General features: G+C 39.7%; 1 protein-coding gene across 5 annotated transcripts in view; it reads left to right on the top strand.

The window, feature by feature from the left end:
- SPHKAP (SPHK1 interactor, AKAP domain containing) overlaps positions 1-25,446 on the top strand; it is a 107,340-nt gene that overhangs the window by 29,513 nt on the left and 52,381 nt on the right. For all 5 annotated transcript variants that reach the window (XR_013814093.1, XM_079782413.1, XM_079782411.1 and 2 more), the window contains one exon: positions 11,105-11,218. Coding sequence is in view for 4 of the 5 variants with exons in the window: in XM_079782413.1 (XP_079638539.1) it covers positions 11,105-11,218 (114 nt within the window). In the remaining variant the exon portion in view is untranslated. The remainder of the gene's footprint in view (positions 1-11,104; positions 11,219-25,446) is intronic.

The raw sequence follows: 25,446 nt of genomic DNA, 5'->3' as shown, positions 1-25,446 counted from the left end.
GCTCTTGACCCAAAGCCTCAAATTTCAGGAAGCACATGATGAAAAGGAGTTATAATATTCTGTATCTGTAGAAGCTGCTTCCTTAAAGGAAGGAATAACTTTTAAAAGTATAAAATAGAGTAAATAAAATTGAAAATAAAATCAGCATAATTGAGTGTATTTACCTTTTTATGGAAGGAAGACTCTAGGCTTTTCCCCTTGGAGTATAAAACACGCCCAGCTCTGTAAACAATCTCTTCTGACCAAGCAACCTGGCAATGGTCTTCAAGCCCAGCTTCAAATACCCTATCCAGATTTTGTCAAATGGCTGGGTGTCCTGCGTTATTGCTGTTCTGCAGGAATAATCAGAGGCACTGAAGAAACGGGGAGATTTTTAAGAAAAGAAAGAGAAGTGTCTTAGTAAAAGTGATACTTTCAAAAAGTGAATCCAGTAGATCAAAAGCTGACTCTTTTGAGCAAAGGAAGACTGAAATCTTGGATCTCAGGAGAGGCATCCTTGGAGTGGGGAAAGGAGAGATGAGACCTGTATACAGACAGTGAGAGGAGAAACAAACTCTGCTGAGATACATGTGGGAGTCAAGATCAGTAGGACTGTATGGCAATGAGAGTTACACAGAAGAATGAATTCTGACTATTTAGGCCAGGATATCCATGAGTGGTGGTGCCATTGAGGTCATTGAAAAGAGAGCTTGGGAGAGAAGCTACAGAAAGAAGTCCATGGGTTCAGATTCAGCCCAGTTGCATCTAAAGAGCCAGCCACATAGTTTCCTCTAGAAGCAATTTCCCTGACTGCTTAAGGACACTCCTATAGGCCCTGAAACACATTGACATCTATGAGCCATGGTTGCACTGAGGCCACATGCAGATAGCAAGGCTCTGGAGGGACTAATTTCCTCTGCCTTCAGCAAAAACAGGTGGATATGCTGCATGTCCTCTCCTGCCTTTCGAGCAGCCTGGTCCATGACATAGAGAGGTGGGGCTGTGCATGGAAGTTCATTCTTTGGAAAATGTAAATTCAGAAGCTCTTTGCAGGAACCTTTGTTTAAAACTATCAATTATGGCTTATTCTTCAGTTTGACTAGGATCCACTTTCTTATTCCAAAGTCAATATATTCAAGGACTTCTATTCAGGACGCTGCTCCACCTCCCTTTGACACCAACAATTGCTATACAGTGTTTAAGAATCCAACATTCTTATTCTGTTCTCTACCACTCCGCTTCTTGAGTGACCTTTTGGCTGTGTGTAAAGAACTCCTGGAAGAATCTTGCTGTGTCTTTTCTTTTCTTTCTTTTCTTTTTAATCAAAAAGTGGGACGTTGAGAACCCAAAATAGCTCAGAACATGCTGTGGAATTGAGAGTTATGTTGTACTGTTAGAATTGGGCAAGTGATCTTTCTTTCTGAATCCTTGTCATAACCTCTGACCTTTATGTTATACTAGTGGCCCAGTGCACAAAATTTGTGCACATTTAAAAGGGAATTAATTAGAGGAAATATTTTAACCTTTTGCACTCGGATGTCGAGTGTGACTCGACACGGTTAGCATTAGAATAAAGGAATCGAGAAAAAAAACAAGCGAGTGCAAAGGGTTAATATTGCTATTTGCCCTTTATTTATAATAGAAGTGCCAGAGATGAAAGAAAAATAGTAAAATGTATATGAAAATCTCCCTCCTGTCAGAGTCTGGGCATACCGCAGGACCTAGAGTCAAGTCCCCGCCCTCCACCCACACGCGCTTCGAAAACACAGGAGACCCAGACCTGGCTGGCCCCACCCCCATTGGGTGAGACCCAGACCCAACTGGCCCCACCCCCGTCAAGCCCCTCAGGGTTGGGGGGCGCAGCCTCAGATCCCCTAGCCCGGCACCAGGTGTGAGGGTGCAGTCTCAGGTCCCCCATCAAGCCCCGCCAGGCAAGGGGCACAGCCTGAGGTCCCCCATCAAACCCTGCTGGGCAGGGGGCGCAGCCTGAGGTCCCCCGGCCCGGCGCTGGGGCTATGGGCATGACCTGAGGTCTCCCAGCCTGGTGACGGGGCTGGGAGTCGCGGCATGAGGTCTCCCAGCCTGGCACCAGGGCGGGGGGTGCAGCTTGAGGTCTCCTGTCAAGCCCTGTGGGGCGGGGGGCGCGGCCTGAGTCCCTCGCCCAGGCCAGGCGCCATGCAGCCTCAGGTCCCTGCTGTTTGGTTGTGACATTACGGCATCCTGGCTAATTTGCATATTCCTCTGTTATATAGGTAGATACTAACTACCTCTAGTCACAAATGGAAGGGGTCTGACATTTTTTAAATATCTAATTTGGCATTCAACATTTTTCTTCCTGTCTGCAGTATTTAAAGAAAGACTTGCCATCTTTGCTTCCTAACACAAGCCTAAAGGCACTGTCTCTTTCTTCTCAGTCCCCCATCCAAGAAACGCTCTCAGCTTCATAGCCTGCGTAGACACTATGCTTTCCCTGGTCCTGATAGCACTCTCCTTTCCTGTATCCCGCCAAGCTTGTCCTTCTGATTAAAATGCTCAGTTTTCAGTTCTGCCTGTGTCAGAGGGGGAAGGGCGTGGCCCAGATCAATTTGAACAGTCTTCTAACGGGGCATTCTGGCTCATGAGCCCCTCTTCTGTGAGACCACATTTCCTAGGCTTATTTCTGTGTTTTGGGGTTGACACCCCTGAAAGGCCTCTGCAGAAACTCATACTCTCCAGGATGGAGAGCATCCAAGAAGCAGGTGTGCCTCTTAGCAAATTCTGTGTCCATTTGCACACAACTTGCAACTTGAAAAGTAGCTGTTTCCAGTAGCTTCTTCCAAAGAAGAGAAAAAAGTCTGAGAAATGAGAATTGTCACTTTTTTACCTTTTTCAAAGGCCAACGGCATGCACTAACACTCAGGTGATCCATGAACATTCAACGTAGTGTCCTTTTGTCCAATGGCAAATTCTGCATGACCTCCACTTGGCACATCTACACAAAACAATCCCAAATCAATGGCAGGTATGTGCATTATATATTTTCCTACATGCATAATTTTATCTTACATTTTGCTTCTCCTAACATTAGAAATCACATCCTCCTCACATATCAACATGTCAGCATTATACTGATTCAAAAAAGCAATTAATCAACTGTTCTCTATTTATATGTCTTATTTGATTTTGTTTAAATGATTGCTGACCACTCATTAATTAAACTATATTTGCATTTCCTGAGTATATCTGTTTTTGTAACTCTTGCATTCTGTGCTTGAGACACAAACTCTGTTATCACTTTTATGTGGAAAAAGCTCTGATCAACTTTCAAAGCATTCTCCAGCCAGCTGGCGTCTGCATAATATGGCAGAAACAAACAAGCATGGTTTGAAACTTCTGAATTGTCCTCGGTGACAATTCTTGTGACTGCTTTGAAATACAATGTTGTTTTCAGGATACAAATAATCATGTGGCCCATGAAAAGCCAGCACCTGTCTGAAACTAACATTAAAACTGCCTGGTTCACTTTTTGCCACATTAGGATGCACTGTGGCCCAGGTTAACATTTGAAGTCTCTTAAGTTATATGCATGGAGATATTAATTTCAAAGATGAGAGGTGACCTCATTAGTAAACTAGTGGATTATAGCAGAGGGCATGTGCAGGGAAATAATTGGAGATGAATCCTAGAAAACACCTAAATTGAGCAGAGAACAATACCCTAAACATTGGAACTTAATAAATATTCATGAAATGATTAACAGGAGGGAGCAGAATTAAGATCTGTCTTGAAGGCTAGGCCATAGTTTGGTAAATATCCCATAACATTGTAGGCTTGCTGACAGCAAATATTGTCTTTCTTCCTTGTTTCCCAGGGCTGAGCCTAGTGTCTAATGGGACTAGAAGGTAAAGCATTCATGTTTATTGAGTCAATTAATCAATTTAGGTTAAAGTCCAGAGAGAATATTATAACAGCAGTAACCTGTTATTTATAATAATAACTGCTTTTTGTTAACACCTCAAATAATCATATCCTTTTATTATTTCTAATGTCAATTAAAAATCTCTCCTTGTGAAGGGTAACACCACCCTCATTTTGTCAATGGGGAAACTGAGTCACAAAAAGGTTAAGTGACTTGCCTGAGGCTGCACAGTTAATGAAAAAAAGGAACTTGAACTAGATTTGTCTTCACAACTTAGGTACTTAGCCCTTACTCTGGTTTCAATGAGCAAGGTGGATCTGGAGGATTTGGGGTGAGAGAAATAGAGAAGAGAGATGGTTACAATGCGAATTGTTTGGTCCCTGTGGGCGTCCAGGCTTCCCTACCCACCCTTCCCAAGTATTGCTCCCATCCCATTTATTCTCCAGGGCACCATGGTGAGTTTCCTCATATTACCTACCATAATTTGTAACAAAATGTGTTTCAATGCTCCTTTATCTGTTGTTTGGTTCCCTTGCAGACTTGAAGTTCCGTAAACATGGAGATCAGTTCTGAATTAGTCTATTGTGTTACCTGGAAACTCGCCCATAAGATGCACTCAAATGTTAAGAGAATTAAAGAAAAAATTAACTTTGGAGGACAGACTATAAGACTAGAAACAGACAAAGGTGTTCCAGATGGCATGAGAGTAACAAGGAGAATTGTTCTGTCTTTATCTGCAAATAGGGAAGCCAAGGAGTCAGATTTCTTTTAGAGACAGGAATTAGGGAAGGAGGGGGTGGGGTTTAGACACAAAGAGTCCAAGGTGATAGCAAGAGATCCAAGAGTCACAACCAACAGTGAGAAATGGGAGAAGCCAAGCTCCAGGGAAAGGTCAAAGCGGAAGCTGTAGAGCAGTGAGTCACCCTCCAGGTAGTAACTAATGTCTTGAAAGCCCGTGAGCTCTCAGAGGAAAATGACTGAGGGGAGTGGAAAGAGTAAAACGCTGAGGCTCTTCTGGCATCAGAGGAGGAAAACTAGTTAGAAAGAGGGCCGTTCCCTCCCCATCCTCCCCAGCATCCCAGACAACGGAGATGCATCTTCCAACCCTCTGGTCAGGTGCATCATCTCTTGTTAGCCCTCCTGCAGGAGGAACTGGCCACTCCATCCTGGGTGATATCTGACCTGCTTGCCATAGATCAAAGACCTGCTTACTTAATCACAGTCCTGTGAGTGCTTGTTCTCCCTGCTAGAGATTAATTCCCAAAAGGACAGCAGACATTTTTGTTCATCTTACTATTCTGTGTCAAACATCAAAGAGCACAACAAACCTTTGTTGACCCAATACTGACTTAAGGAGGAGATTAGAGAAGCAGGAGGAGAAACATAAGAATGGAGCATCACAAATAATAAACAAGAAGCCTGGCTGACGTGGCTCAGTGGTTGAGCATCAACCTATGAACCAGTAGGTCAGAGTTTGATTCCTGGTCAGGGCACATGCCCTGGTTTCGGGCTCAATCCCCAGTAGGGGGCATTCAGCAGGAAGCTGATCAACAATTCTCTCTCATCATTGATGTTTCTCTCTCCCCCCCTCCCCTTCTCTCTGAAATCAATAAAAATAAAGTTTTTAATTAAAATAATAATAATAAACAAAGAGAATTTGCCCTCTGTTGTGCCAAGATCAATGAAATGTTAAGATGGAAATGGTATTGTGTAAATTTTACTGCATTCTCACATTAACAGCTATCACGTATCAATTGCCTACTCTGTTAGGAGTTAGCCCTTTACAAACATTTTGTTATCTGAGCCTTGGAACAACTTTGTAGAATTGCTTTAATTGTCCCTCTGTAATAGATACAGAAACTAACTCCCACTGAAGTTAAATGACTTGCTCAAGCTCACCCACAAAGTGATGAGATGGAATAGAATTTCAGTTCTGCCTCCAAACCTCTGTGCCTACCCATAAGTTACTGTCTTCTCCAATCTCAATTACTTTAAAAAAATTTAAGGCAATGTTTAGGGCAGTGTCCAGGCTCCTGTAAGTCTATCTCCCCCACCCTTTTCCATATCAATACTAAACTCCTGCAACTTGGTCATCTCTATAAAAAAGAAACGTGTAAAATAAAGCAGAAGGATTTTTTTCTTTGTCATTTAGGACGTTCATGAAATTTTAAGAGCATATGTGCCATTATTATTTCAAACTTGTGAATGCACAGCACGTTCACTATTAGCTCTTCATCTGAAATAAGTGAACCTGCAACTAAAAATAGCAGATAAATAAATGAGCCATTGAGAGCCTGCTGAGTTTTATTCTTTCCCCCTCAGAAAGTGACTCTCTCAGTGGGAAGATTATATTCATAAAGCTTCAAAATCATTAAATTCTCAAGCACACATTCTTCCTTCAAGCATTTTTATTTTTCTAATGGTTTGTCTAACCGTTAAACCAAAAGTTTTTCACAGGTTATAATTGCTTTACATATGATGCTAAGTGGTTTATTAAAGCCTGCATTTTTATTCCCTTTGCTTATTTGCCTCTTGATATGCTTGGGAAAAGGGAGGAAGGGGGTGGGGAGAGAATGGAGGAGGAAGGGGTGAATTACTGTATGTTATGTGTAGAAGGGACCTTTAGATGACTTGATTTAATTCTTCACAAAGGGCGAACTGAGGCTGGGAGCTAGTGGGCAAGTTGACCACACAGACAGTAGAATTGGGATTGGAATTCAGCCCTCCCAAGACACTCAGTACTGGCTCTGAAGGAGGGGAGGATAAATGCATAGACTGGGATTTGGTAAAACCCAAGAATGAGAAATTATATAATTTTACCAATTGCAATGGAGCACTGCCTAATGAGGGCTTTGGGGCCAGAGAACCTGACTGAAATCCTAGTTACCCACTAACTGGACAAATCATTTACCCTTCTAAACCTGGGAACAGGGAATAATCATTTCTACATTAGCCAATGTTCATTGGGCTCTTGCTATGAGCCAAGCACTCTTTTCAAGCACATTAAGTATATTAGCCCTTAAATTCTACCTCGTAAGTCTGAATTATCTCAGAGAGTTCTCAATAAATCTACTATTATTTGGTCAATAATTCAAGAATAAAAGTTTTTTTTAATTAATTTATTTTGAAGATCTAATTGTCTTTTTTTTTTTATGTGCCCTTGACCGGAATCGAACCTGGGACCCTTTGATTCATAGGCCGACACTCTATCCACTGAGCCAAACCAGCTAGGGCAAGAGCAAAAGTTTTAAATAACAATCTCTAAATATTTATAAAACCTATGAGAAAACAATTAAATTATTAATCTGATCAGGTACACTATTTTTTAAGTTGTGATGAATAAACTTTAAAATTTCAGGTTATACGGTGAATGAGTACTCTCACCAAAGATGCTCTTTTCAAAACATCTCTTAAGAGTTGAAAGACTTAGTTTCCTTTCCAGTTCCACTTCCTTGCTCTGCTATGTGGGCTTCCTTTAAAGCACAGGTGCACCTTAGAGAAGACACTCAGTACCCAGGACATAGAACCTCCAATGCAAAGTCTTTCTAGCACTTTCCACTGAGTAAGCAGGTCCATAGGCTGTTGACTTTTTCCTCACTCTTAGGATAGGGTGAGGCAGGCCTTTATATAGTTTTAGTTATTATTTCTTTTAAAGATAGGTACAAAAATACCCTTAAAATAGAAGACATGACAGATTACTCTTTCTGTGCTTATTTCCCAGAAGAAATCCAACAGGTAGCAATTACCTCAGTCACGTCAGGAGACTGTCTCTTTCACAGCTTGGAGCACCTTGCAGGCTTATGCTTTTCGGTGTCTTCTCTGCCTCTCTGTGTTTCATAAGGAAAATGTGCTGACCCAGCTCAGCACTTTTCTGAAAAACCCAAGCGTGTTGCCTCTGAACTCTATTCTTCTCCTAAGGTTGACCTAGGACAAGAATGATGTGTATGCTCTGATAACTTATAGTTGCTTTCTTCTGTTACAACCATGATACTATGGTGCCCTGAAGAGATTAGAATATAGAAGAAGTCCAGGCCCTGGTCGGGTAGCTCAGATGGTAAGAGCGTTGTCCAGATATGCCAAGGTTGCAGGTTCCATCCCCGGTCAGGGCACATACAAGAGACAACAAATGAATGCATAAGTGAAATAACAAATCTCTCTCTCTCTCTCTCTCTCTCTCTCTCTCTCTCTCTCTCTCTCTCAATCTTGCTCTAAAATCAATAATAATTTTTTTAAAAAAAGAAGTACAGAGCTTAATTTTTGAAGAGTGAGCTAAGAAGTGTTTCTAGGCAGAGGACTTATTAAACTGCATTATAAAGTACTATTAACTAGTATATTCATTTGATGCCTCCATTTTAAATCTCTAATGTTCTCATGATGCCGTGAAGGCTTTGTTTTATTGATGGCTGTTCCACATTCTAAAGCTCAAAACAAGGTGAGGAGCAGAAACATAATGGCATGAGTTTGGGTTAATGTTAACTGAAACAGATGCAAAGGCGTGCTTTCCTTTGTGAAAGTAAAATACTTGCCAAGTGGATGAATTCAATTACAATTTACATCACAGAAAGTTTCTCCTTCTTGAAGAAAAATGTTACTTCAGCATTTCATTAATTAAAACTAACTTTAAAATGGAAGTCCATAGTAAAATGTAGTTATATTTACAAAAATTAGATGCACATAACTTATCAGAAACACATCCCAAATTAGACCCATTGGTATGGGTTATGGGAAGCAGCATTGATACATGGCTTCACTCCCAGGCCTTGGAGTCTTCAAAACCAGACCCAAAATTGGGCTCTGAGCACTTGGCAGGAACTTCAATATCTCTGAGCCTCACGATGATATTCAAAATAACCATTTCTGTGAAGAGTCTAACCTTTACAATGATTTCTACCTTATAGCATTGCAATGAGGTTTAAATTTAAAGCGGGTATGTATATGAACATTTAGCCCATTTCCCAGCACATGCTAAACATGTAAGTAAAATAGTAAAAGTTATTAATACTACAAAATGCAGAACTATAATTACACTTTTGATGAGACTATTTACTAAAAAATTGTCTTCACACATCTGAAATGCTTTCAATCCACTAATTTCAAATGAAGGCATCCAACTTTCTATTTTCCTTTGTAGTCTGTCTCAAATAGTAACAATGAAAATCATGTATTGAGAGGATAACCTGCCATCTGCATGACTTATCAACTCACTGAATACCTCAATGATCCCACCAGGGGGGCATTATTAACTCTATTCCAGATGTAGAAACTGAAACTCAGAATTTCATCAGCTGCCCCAGTTAATCCTGCTACAAATGAGCATGTTACGTTTTCAACCCAGTTAGCCCACCTATGCCCATGCTCTTCAACTCTACTTTCTGCTGGAAATAAAAGGGAATGGTAGTGGGGAGGTGAACTGAGAGCCTGTTTCTTACTTTAAATAAATTAACCGAAGGCAATAGTTCTCAAATTTTGGGGGGAATCAAAATATCTTTGCACTCTAAAAAAAAGTGTATTGGGGTCCTCACAAAATTTTTGTTTATAGGGGGTATATTAAGTGATACTTCTGTATTATATAGTATAAATTAAAGCTAAAAGGTTGCTTATGTTTATTTATTTAACTTTAAATACTAATACCACTTAAAAAACAAATTATTTATTTAAAAATAATTGTAAAAGAATCATAAATAAGCACATTACACGTGAACACACATTTTTTTGTAATATATCTGTTTTCAAAAAAAAACAAAAACATTTTAGTGAGAAGAGTTAAGGAGATTTGCTTCTGCGTTCATTCTGCTGCACTGTCACAAGCCATGTGGAATCTGAAAAGCCCCACCGAGTACTCATGAGACCACGAAAGTGAAAAGGGAAAATAACATCTTACTATTATTATAAAAATCATTTTACCACTGGACCCTCTGAAAGATCTCAGGGACCCCCCAGGTCCAAGCTCACACTTTAAGAATCACAGTTGAGGTAAAACCTGTAAGCGAGCTGAGTTCTAGTGCCAGCTTCAATCTGCAGTGACAACCCAAGTTCATCTTTCAACTACCTGCTCACCCCCAAAGTGTCTCTTTCCATTGTTCTGGAAAAGAATGATGAAAATTTGTCATCTCCGGGTAATAATAAACATTGAGTGGGGAAAGATTTAAAGGTAATAACATCACTTGGCTAAAACAAAAAATGTTATAGAAAAATGTGTCAGATATACATTTGGTTAGTTCATTCTTCAGAGACAAAGATGAATGTATTTTTATCTTTATAGAATGACAACCCGTTGTTGCACAAATGAAATGTAATTGAAGTGTCATTCTATTTCTCTGGCATTAACCAAACTGATTAAATCTGTTATATTGCTGAAGTAAAGGTACTAGTCAAATATTAGCAGACATGTATCCTAATAAAATAAAGGGTACCAGAAGAGCATCGGAAATCTTACACAAGATGAGAAAATCTTATGAAATATTTAGGTAGTATTTAGACATGGAAGAAATTGAATCTAATGATTATTTATGAGATGGCATCTTCAAAATGTGTTGGCTAAGAAATACAATTTTTATTCCTTGCTTTAATCCAAGCCCAGGAATAAGGTATTTGTACAGCACATTTGGTTTTGTTAAATCATGTATTCAAGTATGTGTTGTATTAGCATACTATTTCTAAATGGAAAAAAAAAATGATGGTTGTGAGGCACTGTACTCATTCCTGATAATTTTTAAACTTAAAATAGTACCATAGGTGTTCTAGAAGGATGGTGCCCTATTTCACAGAGAAGTTAGCAAAGCTGAAGAACTGAAGAATGATCATTTCAGTAGCAATATTGCACCGAAAGGAAAAACATTCCTTTTTTTAAAAAAAAATTGAAAATATTTAGTGAAAGAGCACTTACACTAAAACAAAGTTTGATCTCTGTTGCCAATTGAACCATTCCCCACCATAAGTATTTGACTGCAAATTCTTCACAAGTCACACATGCATTGTTGTTTTCAGATGCTGGATTTGATGAGAGAGGAAGCATCGGTATTAACATCAACTTCAACGTGTTCCTCTAACATCAATTCCTGCTTGGATATTTTACACAGTCTGGAGGTGGTATTTTCCTGCAAGTTTATTTTCTAACATCCAGAGACTCTGAGGAAAAGGAAACATCAAGTTTCCTCAGAAAAGAGCTGCTTGTTTAAACAGAACGCCTTGCCGAATAGCACTGAGAAGGTTTCTCGGTTCCCTCAGGTGCTTTGCAGCAATAGCCTGCTCGAGTCTACAGACTACTGGTTGCAGAATCAGAGGACACCCTGCCAGATTGGGTTCGTGGAAGACAAGTCCGAAAACACAGCTTGCGCTTCCGTAAGTAGAGGCAACCCGGGATATGGTCTGAGAAAGCAGGCAATCGGGCTCATGGACTCCTGCTCAGAACAGGAGTTTCCTAATTCATTAAATAAGAGGTCTCCTCTGCAAAATCCGTACTGGTTAATATGGACTGTTAATAAAATACACAGAGCTCACATCTCTATTCCAATTCTGCTCATTTCAACAGGTTAATTAATCTGATCAATAATCTAAAAAGGAAAAACCATGTTTATATTTCAAAGCTGGCAGAGAAAAAGATTCAGAAACAGAATTGTATGATGAGAAAGAAAAGGCCATGCAGGAGCTCTCTAGGGTTCTTTTCAACATATTGTATAACTCCTGCTAGTGGGTTATTTCCCATCATGAAAATTGTGTAACATTTCTGTACCATTTTGATAAGTTATAGTCATTGTTTGAAAACCTTTTCAACCCAAGAAGTGTACAAGCATGAGTTTAATATACTGGAGTTAAGCTTTACATACAAAACCTTGTTTGTTAAGAGAAGAGATGTTCTTATAGATATATAATTCTTATGGCTTAGAATGTGAGTACCTACGGTTGTTGTGTAATATGCTCCTTCCTCTATGTCCTACAAGGCTCTATGTTTCATTTGAATTGAAACCACCTAGCTCTTATAGGGTCATGATTACAGAGATGGGGGAGAGCATTTTCAAAAAGAGAACAATGTAATTCTCATGACTAAGTTGAGAGCATTAGCCCTGAGCTATTCCTGGAGGTAAGATGCATGCCAGCACTTCTGCTAAAAGAAAGAAAAAAAAGAAGCTGAAAATGGAATGGAGAAGTTTTTATATATAATGAGCAGAACCCGAAGAACTGGCAGATAGAGGATGTGAAACATTTCACAATGCAGAGCCTCACCGCACAAGGAAAGCAGAGTCCGTTCAACAGACTTAATTCGATCTCTTGGTTTGGGCAAATGATTTTGAGTCTGCTACTTTGGGGATTTGATCCCTTGTCAAGAATACTAGTTGATGGCTAAAAAATCTTTGGGATAAACAAAAAGGATTAGGTGGAAAGTAATTAACAGTGATACCTTCTCTGCAAATTCAGTTCTGAGATGAGTTGGAAAATTCAGGCATTAGCCGATACTGATCTCTAATTACACAGTTATAAATTGTAAAAGGAGAGAAATGGAGAGGGAACAGTGTCAGCATCTATACTTAGGTCAAAGTTGTCATCCAAGCAGCTCCTGTATTAAGAAGTCTCCCATTTGAAGTTGGGGCACAAAAATCTGCCTAGTGAAGGGCAAAGAGGTCTTCTCTAAACTTTATATTTTTGGAATCTGGATTGCTGATCTACAATTAGAAATGCTAAATTTATAGCCAAATTTAAGATGACCATTGAATCCTCCTAGGTGAAAGAAAACTCTCCTCCCATCCCCCACCAATCCAATGGACTCAAATTTGGACTTAAAACTATCTGACTTCCTTTCTTAATTCTTTGGCCCTTTCTAGTGTTGAGCTGATTCATCCTGTCTTTGTGGTTCTTCCTATTCTTTCCAAAAGGGGAAACATCTAAGCACACATGAAAGGCATAGTAAAAGATTCGTTTCCCCACAATAGTTCACAATCAATGAAACTGACACAAATGTTAAAAATTGTCCATGATTCTAAACCTAAATTTCAAGATCCCTTTGACAAATCAGCTCTAATCTCTTAAAAAGTATCCCATGGTCAGTTTCTTAACTTACCATTCCTTTCTCTTTTTCTGATTTGGAGCAGATTTCTAGGATGGGAGGAAGATACAGTCTGTAGTTGGATGTTGCTGAGGGGTAGTTATTATCAAAGAGGAAATAGAGGTGAACTATACAGATGGCTGACCAGGACAGGGTGTAAGAAAACTTGATCAAAATAGCCACACAGGAGTATTCCAAAGAGTCAAGGGAAATATACTTAATTCCTTTTCAAAAAATTCTCCCCCCAAAAAACTGTATTTTACAATAATATCATTATTGAAGTTTAACTTTTAAAAACTTAGTTTCATAAAATCATCCCAAATCTAAACCTACTTACAAATAATCACAACAGAATCCGAGGAACCTGTAGCAATGTTGTCCCGTATTTTATTGCTTTATATTCTGTTCACAACTCTGGGGCACTCTGTTCTACATGAACCATTGCTTCTTTCACTCATTTCTTCCCGATCCACATTAGTAGCCAAGTTTTTCATATTTAATTTTAATTGACTTGGTACCCATTCTGCTGAACTACAAGTACAGTTTATGAATTTGTTGTGTCTTAGAACTAAGTACCTCAGTGGACCAAGGTTTCTGAGTTCAATATGTCACTTAAGAATTTTATTGACAGACAATCTCAGGCTTGGAAAGCCTTCAGGGTGTTGCATGTGGGGCTCAGTACAGCTGTTTGTTCTTAAGCATCAAACAATGATTTTTAGTCATTATTTCGATAGGGAGCTGCATTCATTTCCCAGCTGAAATGAGAAGTCTTCGTGAAGAGCAGTTTGAAGCAGTCAGAATATGACATGTCTAATGGGGACTATCTGCCAGGAAGTCAGGAGCCCCTGAAAGTCACACTTAACAGTTTTTCAAAAGGTAGCAAATATGAAAACTGTGCTTATCTTTTTTCTAAATAGCATTCTCCTATAAAGCTATATAATTTTATTTTATTTCTGATTTGCCATTCTGAAAAAATAAAATTGTATATTAGCCTTCTGGGTGTTTTTTTAACCTGATTGTTTTTTTAAGTAAATGCGGGTACTCTGATAAGTGCTCATCCAGTAATCTCCATGTCCCAGCCCCCAAAGTAAGAGCTTATTATTTAAGCACATAAGCCTGAGTCAAATACATAATGAGGTATTTATGGTCTTGAGATTTTTGCCACTATAAATACAGTTGAATGAATAGATCTGAGTGTACTTTTAAACCTGGGTGTTCATACCATTTCTCAACTGTTTTAAAATTTATTTTGACAGAATAATGCATTATTAAATAGCTCAGACTAGCTTTGAGTCTCAAATTTCATACAATTCCTGCTATTATTATAATTTTTCTCTGAGTGGAAAGTCTGTCAAGAAAATCTGACAACAAACAAAGTTTCTCATTAAAATACCTTTAAGCTTTAAGGAATTTGGCTACATAATTTTGATTTCTTTTTAGTAGAATTATTTGTTTGCATTAACATGTCTTTCTTAATGAGTTCTCCCACACTCCCAGGAAAACTAGTTAAAAGTGATAGCATTTTTTTCTTTTTACAACTTAGAGTCTCAGGTTGAAGCATCCTATATAATAAAAGCCTAATATGCTAAGTGTCCGGTCTGATGGTCGGCCGTTCAACCAATCAAAGTGTAATATGCTAATGATATGCTAAGGCCACTCAACCACTCACTATGACATGCACTGACCACCAGGGGGCAAACAGTCGACTGGTCAACCAGTAGCTATGACATGCGCTGACCACAGTGGGTGGCGCAGAACATGGTGGGCATCAGCAATGCTGCGCTGTCAGCAGGCAGCAGTAGAGGCACTGCAGGCCCCAATGGGCCCTGATAAGAGCAGGACCGCAGCAGGATAGTGGAGCAGGTGAGAGGGCAGTGCCAGGCCAAGGCGGGGTGCCAGGCAGGGCTATGGGGCTGCAAGGCTGGGGGCGCAAGCTGGGGCTGCGAGGCTGGGGGCATGAGCTGGGGCCCAATCTCCGCAGGCCACCCTGAGGGACCCCATCCGTGCACAAATAATGCACCCCGCCTCTAATTTTAATATAATCATTAATCAAACAGCCTGCTAGTACGTCTGCAGTGGCTCAGGTAGTTTAACTAGACACCGGGATGAATTCTTCTAAAGCAGGGTCTCTCAACCTTGGATACTATGCTGTATTAGGCCAGATAATTCTTTGTTGAAGGGGCTGTCCTATGCATTGAAGGATATTTAGCAGCATCCCTAGCCTCTGCTCCACAGATGCCAGCAGCACCCATGCTCCAGTCATTTGCCAGAACCCAGTGGTAGCACCAAGATCAAATATCACTTGGTGAGTGTATTTATGCCATATGCTAAACAAACAGAATGCACTAGTATTCTCTTTCCTGCCAAGCTCACTGAACTTCTATTCGTGAAATTACAGAAGCCAAGAGCTGGAATAAACCCAAGAAGATATATTGCCCATTCCACTCACTTTTCAGGTGAGAAAACAAAAGAGTAATGCAGGGAAGGCTTGCTCAAGGCTACAGAGTAAATTAGTAGCAAGGCCAGCTCTAAAGCCCAAATTCATCGGCTTCTAGTTCATTGAATACAGCACTTTTTCAGTATCCCAGTAAACCCCTCCCTCAATATAATAATTTTATTAAAATGCAATAAAAGATACAATTTCTACATTGTAGGGTTATTTTTATTTGAGACATAAAAGATTTGTATTACTAATCCATAAATTAGTATTATTGAAAACCCTAAATTAGTATCATTGAAAAATTTCAAGGTATTTAGCTTTTGGGTTGTTTTTAGTGAGTTTAAGACTGTCACATGTTCATATTTAAATTACTGTCAGATTTTAAATTTTTTAAAATAAATTACTGTGAGATTATATGTTATAAATATCTTGTTATAGCATCAGTAGGTATACATGTTATTAAGATCTAATATGGCTGTACCATCGAGCCAAAGTAACATAGCCCTTGGTAATCTCCAATGGCAATGCCTTCATTTACTCATCCAGCTGGCATTGACAGGGTCTTATAATATGCAAACTACTCTTCCAGAATCTCTGAACTGCATGAAAAAAAAATGAACAAATATTCTCTGCCTCTTAGAAGCTCAGAAAAACTGGACATTTAGATAGCGTAGCAACTCTGGAAACTGATTCCCCTTCTCCCATCTCCTGAGCTTATTTTGTTGGATTTTTAAATTTTTTGTTTTTTTGTGTTTTTTTTTAACTTGGCCAGCTTGTTTTAGTGAAGTCTATTTCCCCCGCACAGGTTAAGCCTTTTGCCACTCCTCAGTGATGCCCGGCCTTGGGCCTGTGCACAGTGACTGAGAAAGACACTGGTCTTAGCAAGCCTCTCTGACTGTGTCATTCCCTGATCTTTCTTTTGCTTCATTGGGTCTTCCAGCCCTGCCTATTTGACTCCGCTGTTTACTAGCTGGTTGCTCTATTGCCTTTAACAAAGCTCTGGAGTATAAATTGCTCAGCACTCTACTCCAATTACCTTCAAGCAGGTGTTGTTTTTGAAACCAGTTTTGAATTTTGTTCTGACCCATTGAAGACTCTTCTTAGCTATGCCTTCTTGTTCTCTCTCTAAATTAGCTGGTCTGTGTTTTAGTTTATTGGTCTTAATTAAGAGGAGCTCTTGTTTCTAAGAGTGCCCTGAGGCTTGAACTTCCCTGAACTCTGTTTTAAATAATCTCAGTCCTTTGGGGAGAGTTTCTGAGCTCTTTTCTTATAGAGAAGCTCTCCGCCCAGGCAAACCTTCTGAGCCCTGTGCACTGGGTAGGAAGTAGCCTCTGGTCTTCTTGGCTGTCCTCCCAGTGAGGAACATCTGCTCTTTAAGTAAGTGGAAATGAGAGTGTTCGTGGCCCTAGGATTCTCGGTCTGTCACATCTGAGGTAGCATCTGGATAGGGCCTCCATGGAGGAAAGAAGCCCCCGACTTCCTGGCCTCCCTCTCCAGGAGTTCAGCCTCTTCAATTTGGAGTTGGAGGAGATGAGAAATGCTGGCGGTCTCTGACTCTGAGTGAGATCAGTAACCTTTGTCTGTGAGCTGCGGGGAGAGGAGTCCAAATGGAGTTTCTCCCCAGTTGAGCTTTTTTTTTTTTTTTTGGGGGGGGGGGGCGGGTGCAGGCAGTGGAAAAGAGAAAGTGGGTGTGGTATAAATACCACAGACTCCATGCTGAGTTTCAGTAGATTTTCTTGAAAAATGCTTCTTCATATTCTGTATATTTTCACTTTCTAGACACTTCCTAGAGAATTAAAATATTTGCATTTATAATTTCTGCCAGCTTTGCCAGTTTCACTAGAACTCCTCGCCTTCGTCCCAAACCTGGAACTCTCTACAGTTTCACTCTGGTATCTTGAGTTTATGACCCAAGCCTTGTTGGTAACTGAGGAGTCTGGAAGTTTATATCTCCCATTAAAGGTAGCTTAATATCCTTTATCGTTCAGCCCTTTTGACAGTAGAGTTGACATTCTGTCATGAAAGTTAAAACTCCTAATGCCCCTGAGGAAGGGCACCTAATTTTTGTATAAAGTTGACAAGTGAATGTTTGTTGAGAGAGCCAATATTTTCCCTAGGGAAAAATAATGGAGTTACTTGTCATACATGGAGTCCAACTTCAGAAGATGCTTTTGTTAATTTTATTCTAAAACATTTAGCAGGTGTCATTCATGTCCAGAGCAGCCATTGGAAACATATTAAATGGCATTGATTTTTAAAGATTTTTTTTTCAGGAATGTATTTGAAAATAAGCCCACAAAATAAATTCTTTGCAAAATATTTCCATTGATTACGTGAATAGAGTTGCAATATAGTTGTTAGCTGGAAGCTCTGTAGACATTAAAGGAGGTCAGACAGAGGATGCTAAATGAGAAATAGCTAAAACTGAGTCATTCTCTAATTGCATAGCAGACCCAGTCGTCTATTTATGTCACTCATTTGTTCCCACACAATCACATTATTAGCCTACAAGAGAATGTAGTCATGTAATCGTGAAACCACCGTAATTTTCATGTATTGTCAACTGTAAATTCATCAATAGATATATCTGTACCAAAGAAGACTCTGGTTACTGCAATTTTTGTGTGATAGCATGGATAAGTCAAATGGGGTAGATGCAAGCTAAAATAACTGACACTAAAATTAAGGTTAGTCATTTATCATGATATATTCCCCAGTGGCTTGGTCTTTGTGAGCTCAAAAGTTCCTTCCAATATTAAAACTCTTTTCAAATGCTTATATATTCTTGTTGACAGTGCAGTGTTGGAAGAAAGTAATATTTTGCCTAATTAGTGAGAACAGCATAATTTTGGGGCCTTTATTTTTTTTACACTGACCTTCAACAAGGTGTTTTGTTAGCTTAGCAGTCTGCTATTGTTCTGATGTTTGGTCTGTGAAACACATTGTCTGAATTACCTAAGATGTAAAAGAACCAGGGGTGTATTTTGGATTTACCTTAGTAACTAACCACAGAGGGAATTCATCAATCAAGGCCACAAGCTTCAAGCTATTCTTATGACAGCTCAGTTTTATTGACTATTTTTCTTCCTTCAGTAAATGTGGCTTCAAAGATGCCCCTTTTCCTCTGTTTGTCATAATCCATTCTCACTCTTCATATAGGCAGAGCTCCCTTTATCTAAAGAGAAGTTCTTTGAAAGAGTAAAAGCCAAAAAATGGACTCCAGCCCTGTTCATGCGCCTGGAAACTGAAGGGAGGCTTACCGTGCTGAGGAAACGTCTGTTTTGGTTTTTAGTTTATGAAAGCACTTTTCAAAGTTAATCAACAGTGAACATTTTAGAGGATTGCCTAAAATGAAGCTCCACAAGACATTTAAGATGTTACAGAAATAATGGCTTCCTCTAGCGCATGAAAATTGTCATCACATCATTTGTTTGAAAACAAAACCCAAGAAAACTTGACTAATTTATAATAAACAATATTCATGTATGAATATATGAAAATGTGAAGTGAATGGACAATTTGTTTCCACAACAATTTTCCATAAACTCTCTCATTCTTGTTTCATCCTTTTTCTGCTTTACCTCTTAGCTCCTTCTAATTTAACTACTCCACGTGTTCGAAGAAATTACATATTTCACAGCATTTTCCCCTGACTTCTATCTGAGGATTAGACAGATATACTGCCTTTTCTTTTTCCTCTAAAAATCTGGCATCTTTTAGAACAATATTGCTTCCTGCTTAAATCCAGCTTTTGTTCTCCAAGCTGTGATTACTAACAGTATTTTTAGTCCTGTAAACCCTAATTTGTCATCCCATTTTACTGTAGCCTGATGATCACAATCTTCCAGAAATCACAAAAGCCATGGTCATGGTGGTTGAGAAATATCTGATGTGTGGTTTGCAAGACAGAAAGAGAATCAACTGCTTGTCAGTTCTATAGAAAAGAAAAGCAAGCCCTTGGTAATTCAAAGAGGGTGTGATTAGAGGATACATTCCGCTATTTCTGGGCCTTTGATTTCAGGAATAAGTTGACAGGGACATGTAGGTGCACACCTGAGCCCTGAGTCTGATTAATTTGGAAAAACAGACACATCTGTGTAAATCCAGAGACCACGTACTGAAAGATCACTACATTCATGGCACAAAAGAAAAAAAAAACTGTAGGCATTATAAAAACCCCTTCATATTGAGTTCCAATTTTGTGATGATATTCTGTAATTTGAATTTTCTTCCATAATTATGTTCTTTTTACCTTAATAGTCATTTTACTATAATGACAACTAAGGTAGACATAGTCTCTGACCTCTTAAAGTCAAGTTGTTCTTGGCTTTGGAATAGAATGACCTCATTTTTCTTTGATAAATTGGTTATTTTATGCTGAACAGAAACTGGATTGGCAGGAATATATATTGAGAAGAAGAGAAAGAGAAAGAAGGAAGGAGAAAGGAAGGTGAAAAGGAAGAAAAGAAGAAAAAAAAGGTAGAAAGGAGAAAAAGAAAGAAGGCAAGCAGACTCAAATAAAAGGCAAAGTCCTATACTATGGGGGATGGGGCTTCTGAAAGATTTAAAATAATTCAAGATTAGTTTTCTCAGGGGCATTAATATAGAACACAAATGATGTATCTGAAATTATATCAATTAACCCCATTATAGAATATTTTTGCATTTAAATACACTTTTGAATCATGGCATCTATTTATAGAAACTTTTGCATTATTAACACCCTTCTTCAAATTATCAAAAAATACAACCTGCCTTAGTGCTGACAATTGCTTGACTTAAGGTTATAGGGAATAGGAGTCCATTGGACCTTGAAGTCAATCTCCAGAAGTTTATCCATGTCCATCTGCATGGTGATTTTTGCAAGCTAAACTTTGAAGCTGCTTTGATTGTTTTAAAAAATTTCTTAACATTGTAATTAATAATTCATAGAGTAGTTCTCTCCTAAATTAACCACAGGTCATTGGGAATGGTTCCCTGGCCTACCTCATGGCATGTATCACTGCTAACTTCAGACCCAAAGTCACTAACTTTATTATCTTAAAAGAAATGTTAGATGATGCTAAGAGTAACTGCTAAAGTAGAATTTATCAAACCCACTCACAGAAGGGCTGAGGTATGCATCAGTCCACATGGTCCAGAGGGAAGTAGATTTGTCTCCTAACAGATAAAGTGGAGTGACAATGTGGTATTGACTGAACAGTTCATAGTGCCCAGAAATTATGTGATTGTTGGCATGTTGATTTAATTTGGAGAGCCTTGTTGAACAGCTGAAAATCTGGGGAATACATTCTATGTAGAGGTCTTAGGAGCATCAGGCTTCTGTTTATTTATGCCATGGGTTAGCCCCTTTTGCATGTTAATCAGTACATTAATTAGATCATTAATATTACTGATATGGATGTAAGGAAAAGGATTCTCACACATATTGCTGGTGGGTATTTAATTCATTCAAACCTGTGTAGAGAGGAAACCAAAGCATTTGTTAAAATTGAAATTACTGTGCCCTTCAACCCTGAAATCCCACTTTTGAAACTGAACCCATAAAAGTAACTGAAAATAAGAACCTATACATGGCATTCTTCAACAGAAACAAACAAATCAAAAATCCTGGAAGCAAAGTGATTCCCATTAATAAACTGGTTGGATAAATTACACCACCTCCACCCACGGAATAGGAGGCAGTCATTGTAAAGACGGTACTGGGGCTATATCACTACACTTGGAGGAATTTCCAAACTGTATGGTTGAGTAAGAAAAGTCAAATATAAGTAAAGGTACTTATAAAGCAATGTCCAAATTCCCGATCTATATGTAGATACATAGTTATTTGTACACACACATACACAAGGATATATGTCACATGTTAAATTTTTATCATAAAATCAGTTTATGGAAGAAATAGGGATTTTATATGGAAATGTCACAGAAAGGAGTAGGGTCAACTAAGTTTTAAAAAAATAACATAAAGACTAAACTTTCTCTTAGCCTACTTTCGCCATCCCCCCCAAATACACTTTCATATGTTGTGGATAGAAACCCCAACATGTATTATGATCCCATTTATTGAGAACTATGGTGTATGTAAGCAAATTTAGGAAAAATTTATTTAGTAAGATATATAGATGTCTGTGTGAAAAACCCTGGTGCAATATACATACTAATATTCTGTTACTCCCACACAAAATTCTTGTATTTATGTACATACATATACATATTAATAGATGATAGATTTAGGTGGTAGAGAGCTAGAAATCCAAATCTATAGACATCTTCTCTAATAAAATGGTAATATGCAAATTAACCATCACTCCGCTACATAAGCCACGCCCACCAGCCAATCAGGGCGAGTATGCAAATTAACCCAAACCAAGATGGCTACAGCCACAGAGAGCAAGGTTTCCCAGGTAACAGAGCAAGCCAAGCTTTCCATAGCCATTGCAGGCCTAAGCCTCCACTCAAGCTACAAAGTTTCAATTATAGAAGGTAAACAAATTCAAACAAATGGCGGCAGAATGGAGCTTGAGAGAGCAGGCCAGGGTTGCCGGCGGCAACAGGGGAAGCAAAGCTTTCTGCACACCCTGGCCGGGCCCACCCGCTTAAGGCTACAAAGTTTCAATTGTAGAAGGTGAATTAACTGCCACAGAAATGGCTGCCGCCCCGGAGGGAACAGCAGGCTTGGCTCCGTTCCAGGCTACAAAGTTTCAATTGTAGAAGGAAAATAAATCCCAGATACCAGGGCCTCTGCTTGGGTTGCCAGGGGGCATGGCCGGCCTGCAAACCACCACAGGCCCCTCGCTCAGGCCGCCCCACGCCCCAAGGGAACCCCAACCTGATCCGGGACACCCTTCAGAGCAAACTAGCTGGCCCCCACCCGTGCACCAGGCCTCTATCTTATCTAATAAAAGAGTAATATGCAGATTGATCATCACTGCAACACACAATATAGCTGCCCCCATGTGGTCAAAGATCCTGCCCCCATGTGGACACAAGATGGCCACTACAAGATGGCCAGCAGGGGAGGGCAGTTGGGAGGCACCCGGCCTGCAAGGGAGGGCAGTTGAGAGGGACCAGGCATGCAAGGGAGGGCAGTTGGAGGTGATCAACCCTGCAGGCGAGGGCAGTTAGGGGTGACCAGGCCAGCAGAGGAGGGCAGTTGGAGGTGATCAACCCTGCAGGAGAGGGCAGTTAGGGGTAACCAGGCTGGCAGAGGAGGGAAGTTGGGGGCAAACAGACTGGCAAGGGAGCAGTTAAGCAACAACCAGGCTGGCAGCGGAGTGGTTAGGGGGTGATCAGGCTAGCAGGCAGAAGCGGTTAGGGGCAATCAGGAAGGCAGGCAGGCAAGCAGTTGGGAGCCAGCAGTCCTGGATTGTGAGAGGGATGTCCGACTGCCCGTTTAGGCCCGATCCCACCAGGATCGGGCCTAAACGGGCAGTTTGACATCCCTCCAGGAGTCCCAGATTGGAGAGGGTACAGGCTGGGCTGAGGGACAACCCCCCGCCGTGCACGAATTTTGTGCACTGGGCTTCTAGTGTAGATATATATTTATTTGGAGAAAGATGTGGAAAGCATAATAAAATAATTTATTATCACAATTGTGTGGTTATTGGGAAGTGGGAGAGTTCATCAGTTTTGTCTTTAATATCTTTTATTATTTTTTGTTTTGCTTATTATAAAGACCATATTTTCTGTAAAAAATAAATTAAAATATTTTAATAAATAATTTTTAAAAAGCTAGGTAAGTTGTATCCCCAGGGTGCTCTACAGAGCTGATTGGGGGCAGAGGCAGGGGGGAGATTCACACTCAACTCCAATTCAGTGTGATATGCTATTATCAAAGATAAACATGAGAGAAGGGGGGATCATAGGAGAGTGAAGAGCTATGTCAAAGGAGGTGATGGACAAAGCAAAACATCCAAAGGAAATTCTTGAGAACATGTGATTTTCCATTAAGTTGTAGCCTGAAAACTAGAAAAACAGTAATTGGACAAAGATGGAAAGAATTCTAGGCAGGTATGGAAACACAACCAAAATACAAATAATCACCCACCAGGTTTAATATTTACATTAAAGAAAGATCCTAAAGCATCTCTGAATGAAAGAACTTCAGGAGTTACATGATTTTAACACCAGAATTCAACTACTTCATAGTTATCTGGTGATTTATTTTCATTTCGTTCCTTAAAAATGAAATCTATAATAATATTAAAATCCAAAGGAATAAAACCTAAAAAGCCAGAAGTGAGAGAAGATGTTTGAAACTGTAAATGATAACAAAGATTTACTAAAGATAACTAAAGAACATCTGAACATAAATGTTAAGGTGCTCAAAATATTAGTGCCGACTACTCTGGCCTTCTTTAGTTGCTACTTTTAAAGTTCATTTGGTCCCAAAGAGAAATGCATATATCCATCTCCTTGTATTTAATAACAAATACTGACATTTCAGTGCTATGCATGTATATTTGTAAATAATTCATATGCAGCCTCTGAGTATGTCCTGCATCAAAGTCCTTTAAACAGCAGAAATCTTTTTTCAAATTAAATCTTACCTTTCTCCTGCTATATAAACAGATAAAAAGGTAATGATCATTTGAAGGTGTGAGGCCCTGTTTGGAATAAAACTCACTCAGCTCTGGAGGAGAGGCCCTTAAAGAGAAGACTGAGTGGCAGTGTCTCTCTATGACTGTCTGTCCATCTGCCTGGCTGGCTGCCAGATGGCCTGTCTGGTGGCTGGCTGGCTCAGATCCCAGGAGGACCTATCAGTCACTAAGTCAAGATCATTTTAACGGAGCCTATGAAATGAAGTACCTCTCCTTTCCCAGATTTCTAGCTCCCCGTGTTACAGTTTGCATATAATTTTATGTTTAGCAAACTGCGTTAGCTTAATATTGAGCTTTTACCCATGCTCTTTCATTGAGCAATTTTAAGAATCGATCCACTGTTACCTGTGATTGGGAGCACCCATCAACATGCCCAGTAGTTACCAGTGAGCCCCTGGGATTCAAATAATGGAGCGTCAGTAGCAGACAGAAAACCCAAATGCCCCCACCATCTTTTAGTTCTTTTTCCTCCTCTGCTGAAAGAGAAACAGAATAGCCTGCCCTGATGTCATCGCCCAAGAGAAAAAAGCCAAGAGTGTTGTTGAGTCTTTCAACAAACATTTTGTGGTTTGGGCTTTTGAAGTCACATCCGTGCAGTTAAATTGCCAAGTGAGGTGAAGAAAGAAAACCCTGGGTATGTTCTGCAATAAGGAATAGACGTAATGAAGCAAGACAGATGAGAGAAACCAAAGGAAGCTTCATAGACAGGATAATCCATAAAAACACACACACATGTGCAGTGGGTGAATTTGAAGAGATTGCCTGCTCTGGTCACTTTGTGAATTTATTAGGAGAACAGATGCTCCTGTAGAGCTCTTGGTTCAAACAGTTCTACGAGCTGAGAAACGTGTTCCCTTGCACGTGGACACTGACATGAGTGTGATTTGTCACTGTCTGAGCCAACCATGTGCAACCTGGAAACGCGCCCTCCTGACAGCCCTGGGCTCGGGCCCTCCACCCCACGCAACGGGCTTTGGAGCAGCTCCGGGGGCACTCAGTTCTGTCTGGAAGGTGAGGGGAACTTTGCCCCTGCAGAGTCAAACTGCTTGACGGTGACTTGAAGAGGGACCGAGGGTAATTGGATAACCTTTTTAAAAGAAGATACACTCCAAAAAGGCACAGATTACCATTTTATAGAAAACAAATTACTTTGTGTCAAGGTGAGATCACGGGGGAGAGACAAGCATGGAAGGTGCTAAAAGGATGTGACCCATGGCTGATGATGAGGTCAGATGTGGGCCCTGGGACCACAGGTCTTGGAAGTTTCTGAACAGAGACATATTTCAACTGTAGAATAAACCACATTTCATTGGAAAATTATTTGAGGGCAAAATACAATGGGAGATATGAGAAACATGAAAAAAAGAAAACATTTGGAGGTTCTCTGGCTTTGATTCAATTATTAGAAAAAGCTAAGCATACCTCTTTCTTTCTTTCTGGTGCTAATACAGGTTTGTTTTGTTCTTACCTTCTGAGGGCATATGGA

The sequence above is a fragment of the Cnephaeus nilssonii genome (assembly GCF_951640355.1).
Source record: "Cnephaeus nilssonii genome assembly, chromosome: 10".
Classification (NCBI taxonomy): Eukaryota; Metazoa; Chordata; class Mammalia; order Chiroptera; family Vespertilionidae; genus Cnephaeus; species Cnephaeus nilssonii.
Note: the sequence above shows the minus strand (reverse complement) of the source record. Positions and strands in the feature narration are given on the sequence as shown.